At 36.4% G+C, this 8,841-nt stretch overlaps 1 protein-coding gene across 1 annotated transcript; it reads right to left on the bottom strand.

Annotated features, from left to right (window-relative positions):
- Positions 1-6,932: 6,932 nt before the first annotated feature.
- On the bottom strand, positions 6,933-8,369 carry LOC110594805 (coiled-coil domain-containing protein 146-like; the record flags this gene model as incomplete). Its single annotated transcript, XM_021708514.1, has 3 exons — positions 8,236-8,369; positions 7,758-7,985; positions 6,933-7,119 (listed from the first exon to the last, which is right to left on the bottom strand). Coding segments are annotated over exons 1-3 (549 nt in total), but the record flags the coding sequence as incomplete, so codon positions are not given.
- Positions 8,370-8,841: the final 472 nt, after the last annotated feature.

Below are 8,841 nucleotides of genomic sequence, written 5' to 3'. Positions count from 1 at the left end.
GAAAGAAAGAGACAAAAACAAACAAACAAACACAACATCAATAACACAACAACAACAGCAACAACACCCGGGGAAAGAAAATAAAGTCTATTTGCAATAAAGAAAAAGAAGAAGAAAAAAACCACTATCATTAATATCCTCAGTGAGATAAGAGAAAGTATGAAATAAGAATAAGGAAACTATACAAAAGAAACAGAGAACAAGAAAAGCACACAGAATATGATAGCAGAATGAAAGAGCACAGAAGTTGGAAGGAAAGGTTGAGGAAATCTCCCTTTTAGCAAGTCAAAAAGATAAAAAAGAATAGAACATCAAAGAAAAAGGACAAGGAAATCAGAGTACTATTTTAGAAGGTCCAACATCTGTATAAAAGAAGTTCAAGAAAAAGAACAGAGAAAACTAAAGAAATAATTCAAGATGAAGTATCAGAACTGAAGGACATATATTTCCATATACTGAGAGCCCACTGAGTGCCTAGCACAATGTATACAATGGGAAAATCATTGTGAAATTTAAAAATTCTGAATGCTAGTAAAAGATCCCACAAACATCCAGCATTAAAAAAAAAAATGGTTTCAAATAAAGGATCAATAATCAGAATGATACCAACTTTTTTTAATAGTGACTCCAGAAGCTCAGACAATTGATCAATGCCTTTTTTTGGGAGGAAAAATGGTTTTCAACCTAGAATTCTATATCCGAGTAAATTATTAATGATTGGTATGGCCAGTGTGAGGGTAAAATATTTTCTGACATGCAAGGTCTTCTGACATGCATTTTCTGACACACAGTGTCTAAAAAAATTACTTTCCACTCATATTTTCTCAGAAAGCTACTGTAAGGAATGTTCCTCCACAAGAAGGGAATATGCTAAAAGAGCAAACTAGAAGCAATTCATGAAATAGAAAATCAGACACAGAAGAGAGGTGAAGGTGATGGTGGAGTAAGACTCTTAAGGTGAGAGTAGGACAGTAACTAGTAGATAAATAAGACTAGTTTGTAATAAGTCAGAAGGCTGAGAAAGAGAAAGGCAGCCCCTGATATCCAGGAGCTGGCCTGGCACTTGGAGCTTGGCTTTGGTGCTCTGTTGAACACAAACAATTTCACAGAACATCAACTTCAGACAAAGAGCCATTCTATGATCATGATGGGTCAAGACAAAAACAAGACCATTCCATAACAGTATTTGAACATAGACAAAAATATGAACATCATTTCCCACGTATAGCCTTCTTTACCAGTCACAGCTTTAGCCTCCATCTAGTCTTTCCTCTTTCTAGCTAAGATTTATTAAAACACTCAAGCATTACTCTCATTTCCTGACAACATCCAAATTCAGGGCAAAGTCTTATTTCCTAAACCATTCTCCAAATTTATTAACACAAGCACAAATCTTGTAAGTCCTTTCCAGTACCCTCTACTGAGACTACCTACAATGTTTCTTGACATGCATTCTCCCTTGCTGAAATATGTAATAGTCTCAACTCATTCAACAACTGGTGTGTTCCTGATGGCCTTTGGCTAGATTGCATTGACAAGGCTCAGAAGTTATTTCTTCAAAAGATTAAATGAACAGACTATGAATGTGTCTTAATATACTAAGAGGAAATTTATATAACTAGAGAATAATTCGGGCTTGAAATAACAATAAGTACACAGGAAACTATGCAAGTGAAAAAAGAAGATATTTATAAATTTACTGGGGACATAAAATTTTGTAAGGAAGTATTTTTATATATTATTACATGGCCCAGGTGTGAAAAGTGTTTACATTTTCATAATAATGTAAACAACAAACTCTGAACTAACCAAAATTATGGCATGAGAACGTTGGGTGTATGGAGGGAAAAGAAATGTATGTGTGGTGAACAGGGGTCTAAAAGAGAGCCACATCTTCATCTTTTATAGTGAGAAATAAAAAAATCAAGTCTAAAACTGAAAACTCAAGTAGCAACATTGTAAAGCATGTTTTTAGGGTATGCAGATATGCCAAAGGAATCAACTGAACAACTAGCACTTGATTATGAAGAGGATTTGATTAGGAGTAGGAAGTATATGGAATATCTTTCTTTTTATGTCCAGGGCAGACATTACTAATCAACCACAGAGCTCCTATCTAATGTGCCAGCACTGGGCCTCAGAACTGCAACATGATCACTATACGGAGCTACCTTTCAGTGAATGGACTGATGCTTGAGATGAAACTTATTTGCCTTGCTTAGACTATAGAATCCTTATGATTCCTCTCATTTCTTCCATTGTATGATTATGTAAAATAAGGACCCATTGAATGTCTTGAGCAGATGAGTGATATCTGAATGTGTTGCTTAAGAATATGAATTTGGTAGCAAAATAGAGGCAGGATTGGCAAACAAGTAACTAGACCTATAGAAAATAGCTGGGGCAACTGTAGTCATGCAGGTAATGTAGAATGAGTAACGAGAGACATTTCTGAGATTCATCAATAGGGTCTAATGATGCCATCTTCTCCATAGGAATAAAGTAGCCATATTCATAGTCTTATCCTAACTACAAAGTTTTCTTCAGTCTTTCAAAAATCTTATGTTCAAAGAAAGGAAAGTAACATTTACTGAGCACCTTTTTGGTACACACACTTTGTAATCATTCATTCCTTGTATTGCTCCTAGTTCAAAGGTTTAGAAACAGCTAACAGAGAATAGATTTAAATGGATCTCACATCTACACCTAACTCTGCCTGACTCAAGGGTGAAGCTGTCCTCAGTAAAGTAAGTTGTCACAATTATCTTGGACATTGAAAATCAGTCATGAAGAGAGAAAAATACAGAACAACTTTTAAATCAGAGTGAAGAGAGATAAAATCTCTAGAAAACTACAAGTAAAGAAAAATTGTAGCATACATAAAGTGTCATATTTACTTGGTTAGAGAATTTTGTTGTCACGATCTTGAATATGATCTTATGTTTAGAAAGAAAATAACCTTACAGACTCATCATATTCTGATTCTTGATTAGGATCAAGGAGGTCAGAGCAAAATTCCAGGAGTCACTGTATTATTTCTTTTCAATGCCAGATGGATGTCAATAAGAGCCATGTTAAAAGCAGAGGTGTGCTGCGATGTGTGATATTATTACACGAGAGAATGATGTGTTCACTTAAGGAATCCTCCAGACTCTAGTCTCTAGTCAAACCACATGGTCATTAAAAGTTCTGATGGTTTTGCCTAACCCCAGCAAGGTCTCTCTGCCTATGGCAGGCATCGTCTACCTACCAGTGCCTACACTTGGCAAATGCCCCCGAGAGAGAGAAGGCCACCCGTCGCTGCTCACTAGGAAGTGATTATGCCTTTGTGGAATTTACTTCCCACAACTCTCATATGTCTTTTTACAATATATGATTTTTATTTTATCCATTTTTTTTCTGACTGTTATGGCAGGAACCATGGTGCACCACAACATTTTATATTTTAACTAGAAGTGAAACTAGCAGAATTACATTTTATATTATATTTACATGTTCCTTCTATGGTATTTAGCTTAAATTGTTTTGGGTAAACCTAAGTCTGTTCAGTGTGTGTTATCTTTTGGACTCAAAAGATAACTGCGTTTTTTATCAATGTATATATAACCATTTTTGAGGTCACTAAGAAGTATTAATCTATGCGCCAAATTATCTTACTGTCTTTATTTAGGTTACCTTACTCTCCAATTTTAAGGAGAATGCTTTGCTGATTTAGCATTAGAAACATATTTAACAGATTAAATTTATTTATTACTGGAATCACCAAAACTGGTTATTAAAGACAAAATTTCTCTTAATTCTTCCATTCTATGGTTATGTAAAATAAAGATCCATTGAATGTTTGAGCAAGTGATATAAGAATGTGTCACTTAAGAATATGAATTTTGGTAGGAAAATAGAGGAGGGATTGGACATACAAGAAACTGGACCTATGGAAAATAGCTGGGACAGTTGCAGTATCCTATTGTTTAAAGAAATCTTACCGAATAGTTATTTTGTCAGTAAACAGGAATTACTTTATCAATACAAGCAATACTTCCTGGTTTTAAGTGTTTCCTACTCATCATATCTAGGTTTCCATCAATACTTTGAACAGATATATCTGGTATTTATTATAAATCTCACTATGACTAAGGTGGGGTGGCCACAGTTTGTTTTGCCCAAAGTTCCAACTTAATATCCTAATGTGCTATGATTTGGGCTAAGATGGAGTAGCATGAAATAAACCAATGCTTCTAACAACAGTAACTTAGGAAATTGAATGAAAAATGTTTTGAGTCGAACTCGGAAGCTCAGCCTGTAATCCCAGCAATTTGGGAGGACAAGGCGAGTGGATTGCCCGAGTCCAAGGGTTCGTGACCAGCCTGGGCAACTTGGCGAGACCTTGTCTCTACAATAAAAAAAAAAAAATTAGCCAGGCGTGGTAGTGCATGCCAGTAGTTCTGGCTACTTGGAAGGCTGAAGTGGAAGGATCGCTGGAGCCCAGCAGGTCAATGCTGGGGTGGCCATGAGTATGCCACTGCACTCCAGCTTGGGCAACAGTGAGAGGCTCCAACTAAAAAAATATATATATAAATGTAAATAAATAAATAAACATATATACATATATGGAGCCATAAGAGTTGCAAAGGTAAAAAGGTTCTAGCATTGTCTGGAAATAGTAAAAGTAATACTTTATACTGGACTCTAGTAAGTCAAGGATGACTGTTGTAATCTGTAGGGTAACCACCCAAAGAATAGAAATAGACTGTGAAACAAACTAATACATATCTAAAACAGAGAAAACAACAAAAATAAAACTTTGATTAATCCAAAAGAAGGAAATAGAAGAGAGAAAAGGGAACATAAAACAGAACAACAACAAAAAAGCAATGTAATATTATATATAAATAAGGTCAAGTATATCTACAATTATATTAAATATTAATTTTTGGTCTAAATACAAGAACTAAAAGACAGAACTTATCAGACTAGATTTTGAAAAGTATATGATATGTGTGTGAGACACACCTAAACAAAGACACAGAAAGAGTGAAATCAAATGGTTGGGAAAGGAAATACCATGCAAAATCTAGCTCTCCAAAAGCTAGTGTGACTGATATTACTGTACTAGTATCAAGCAAAATAAACTTTTAAGGCAAAATGCATTACTAGGGTTAAAGAGATTTCAGAGTGATAAAAATAAATCTACTTGCTGGAACTGCACTGAAACTATGACAAGTAGGCCGGGTGTGGTGGCTTAAGCCTGTAAATCTCAGCACTTTGGGAGGCCAAGGTGAGGGGACTGCCTGAGCCCACAGGTTCGAGAACAGCCTGGGCAACTTGGCGAGACCTCATCTTTACAATAAATCAAAAAATTAGCTGGGTGTGGTAGTGTGTGCCTGTAGTTCCGGCTACTTGGAAGGCTGAGGCAGAAGGATTGCCTGAGCCCAACGGGTCGAGGTTGGGGTGGCCATGAGCATGCCACTGCACTCCAGCCTAGACGACAGAGTGAGACTCCAACTCAGAAAAAAACCAAAACTATTACAAGTATATAACAGAAATAAAACGTTTAAAATATATAATGAAACTATTACAAGTGTATAAACAGAAATAACCGTTTGCAAAAGACTAAAAAACACATATTGCCTCATTGAGATAAAAAATATTTTTAAAAAAAGATTATGAATGCCAAGTTCTAGTCATTTGTAACACTCATAGCCCTAACCAATTTTTTCACACCTTGCTTAAGGTTGGTCTTTCAGTCAGAACAAATTAAGTCACACTACCAAAGGAAACAACTCCCAAATATCATGGCTTCAGACAACAAAAGCTATTTCTTGCTAAGCCTGTGACCAATCAAGACGATACTCTCAGACCACTGTTGACTCAGCATTCCTGGTTGCTCTCGTTTTACATCACCTCTATATCATCATGTATTTCTGCAATTACCACGGGAGATGGAAAAAGCGCTAGAGGTTTGAACGTGGGCAATTACATGTGCTAGGCTGAAAGTGTTATGTATCAGTTCTGTCCACCAACCACTGGCCAGAACTAGTTATATGACCCTGCTCAACTGCAAGGGATACAAAGAAGTATAAACTTCCCATGTGCCCAGAAAGGGAAGAAAATTGGCATAGGTCAGGATCAGAAGTATCTACCACAGTTACAAACTTCTGTTTAAATTTCTGAGGTTATAAGCCTCCGTGTGGTTCTGGAACATGACAATCCTGAAGAAAAGGAGGAGGGTTTCTATACACCCATCTGCTTCATCTCAGAGATTGATCCCTTTTTCACCAAAGGCTCTAGCACAAGGCTGCAGCCCTCTCAAGAATCCTCTGCCTTTTCAGTGGCACTTGATCATTCAAGTACAAAGTGTGCCATCTGAGGGGGAAGACAGTCAGAGGCAACAGGACCAACCTCTTCACTTAGGAACACAGATGTAGTGAAATGATAACAGCTGTCTTGAGTATCTTCTGACAGGAGTTCATCTCTAGTATTGCACAGAATTAGCCAGGCAGCCTGGCACTGCTTTCTGGATTGCCCTTGGCTAGTTGGAGGTGCAGAACATTGACCATATATATTTACATAATTTGATATGGTCCTTAACTGCTATAGTCTGCCAGGATACCACAACGGATCTGACTCTTTCAACTTGGCTCTATCCTGTAGCGAACCCTCAAACTCTTCTAGGAGTGGATGGCCCAATCATTTCCCCAGACCAGGCTGGTACCTGGTCCAAAAAACCTTTTTCTAATCTTGGGCCAGCAAAAAGGGATTGAAAAACATTATAGGACTATAGACTTTATAATAAGTGTGAGGAATTTAAAAATTATTTTTTCTTTGTTACTTTTCTTCTTTCTCTATTAATAGCAAAAACAACTTCCTAAAATATTTTTACTTTAAAAGTTAGCACTGAGCTTGAAAATGGGATAGTGGTTTACTGCATTTACCTCTAATAGCAGCCTTTGATGCATCGCTTGAGTTTGAGTGAGTGCATCCCAGGACACCTTCAAGAGTAGCTCCATCTTTTTTAAATTTCGAAAATCTCGTTCTTTCTCTCTTTGCTTACGAGAAAGTTCATCATGGTAGTTCTGCTTGTCAATGAGACTGTTTCGTAAATTGAGATCTAAGATTCCTCTGTTCCAGGTAAAGGGAGAAAATGTAATTGATTTGTCATCAGTTATCTTACATGTTTTTCAAAACTTTTAAAGACAGTATGCTTAGTATACACATACAAGAAGAAATATTCTCATGTTCATAAATCGTAAATAATGCTAAAGGCAACTAGGTGTGTGAGTTTGTATCATTTTAGAGTTGCAGTCCTATAAACCCCCCAAATGTATAATAGATTGAAGAGAAAGAGATCTAGTTTCCCTGAAACCTTTCTTAAAAGCAGGAAGTAAAATTCTTCCAGGGAATCACAACGTGAAATTTCTCTCATTAGAAAAAAGTCAAGGTTACCTCAGATTACATTCATTTGTTAGTAAAATCCCTGACTATATATAGTTCACTCCAAAGATATAATTTCTCAGAGGCACATTCAGAAATTTACAATATAAGCAGATTTTGTCTTTAAAATTTGGTCACAGAGAATTGAAGAAAATGAGTAAAGAATGGGAAAAAAACACTGCAAATCAAATTAGTGGTCAAATTGATTTAAAATTCTGTAAAATATTTACTGAATCATCATAAAACTCTTTGAGATTATGTTTAGAATCCTCAAAAGTAAATTGAAGAAAAACTTAGAGGACAGAACATATATAAATAGAACCAACCTTTCAGCTAGTGAAGTTGCTTCATTCTCTTTGGTTAATTCCAATAGCTTGACCAGTTGGTTATATTCTCGTTCTTTGACTTCAAGTAAGGCTCGTTTACCTTCAACTTCCTTTATTACATCTTCCTTCTCTTCCATGATAGCACTAACTTTGGTTTCAATTTTCTTTAGGGAGTCATTTAGATTTTTGACTTCATGTTCTAAGACAACTTTTTTCTTTTCCATTTCTCTGTAGGGGACACATATACATACACGTTTGCCTTATTTTAAGCCTATGCTGGCTTTGCCTATTTATTCTTATTTCCTATCCAGGCAGCAGAAGAGCTACTCGTAAATTTCAAGCATCTCAGAAGTGAGTGAAGACCTCGGCTGAGTGGAACTTGGAGGGTATCTACACTGAGTTTCACTGAGGCAAGCATTTGCCCAGCCTCCCTGCTTTCTCCCCAGGTCCCAGTTGCTACCATGTCCTGAGATTTTACCCCCATCCTGACAAACCTCCTGGAACTGATCTGGGTTTGCCAACTTTGGTGCTGGTGAGCTGGTTTTTGGAGTCATTATTAGTACCTGCTTCATTTCTCCCTTTTCTTTTAAGGTCTGTCACCAGAGCAGTCATGTTGTTTTTTCCAGAATTTTTGTATCTTCACTTATCTTTATATATTTGGTTCCTCTACCAGGGGTCCTCAAACTTTTAAAACAGGTGGCCAGTTCACTGTCCCTCAGACCGTTGGAGGGGTGGACTATAGTTTAAAAAAAAAATAAAAGGAATTTGGTCATAGTTTTTATTTTTAAACTATAGTCTGCCCCTCCAACGGTCTCAGGGACAGTGAACTGGCCCCCTGTTTTAAAGGTTTGAGGACCTCTGGTATAGAACAATAAAAACTTATTGTAGATGATAATGCAAAATGATATAGCCATTTTGAAGATAGTTTGGAAATTTTTTCCAAAACTAAATTTATTTTTATCATAAGATCTAGCAATCATGCTGCTAAGTATTTACTCCAAATCAGTTGAAAATAAATGTCTACACAAATTGCCTTCATGTGAATGTTTACAATATTCATAATTACCAAACTTACTAAAACACA

The sequence above is a fragment of the Carlito syrichta genome, unplaced genomic scaffold (assembly GCF_000164805.1).
Source record: "Carlito syrichta isolate Samal-C Ts95f unplaced genomic scaffold, Tarsius_syrichta-2.0.1 Scaffold142845, whole genome shotgun sequence".
Classification (NCBI taxonomy): Eukaryota; Metazoa; Chordata; class Mammalia; order Primates; family Tarsiidae; genus Carlito; species Carlito syrichta.
The sequence above is the reverse complement of the archived record's forward strand: the minus strand, read 5'-3'. Positions and strand labels throughout refer to the sequence as shown.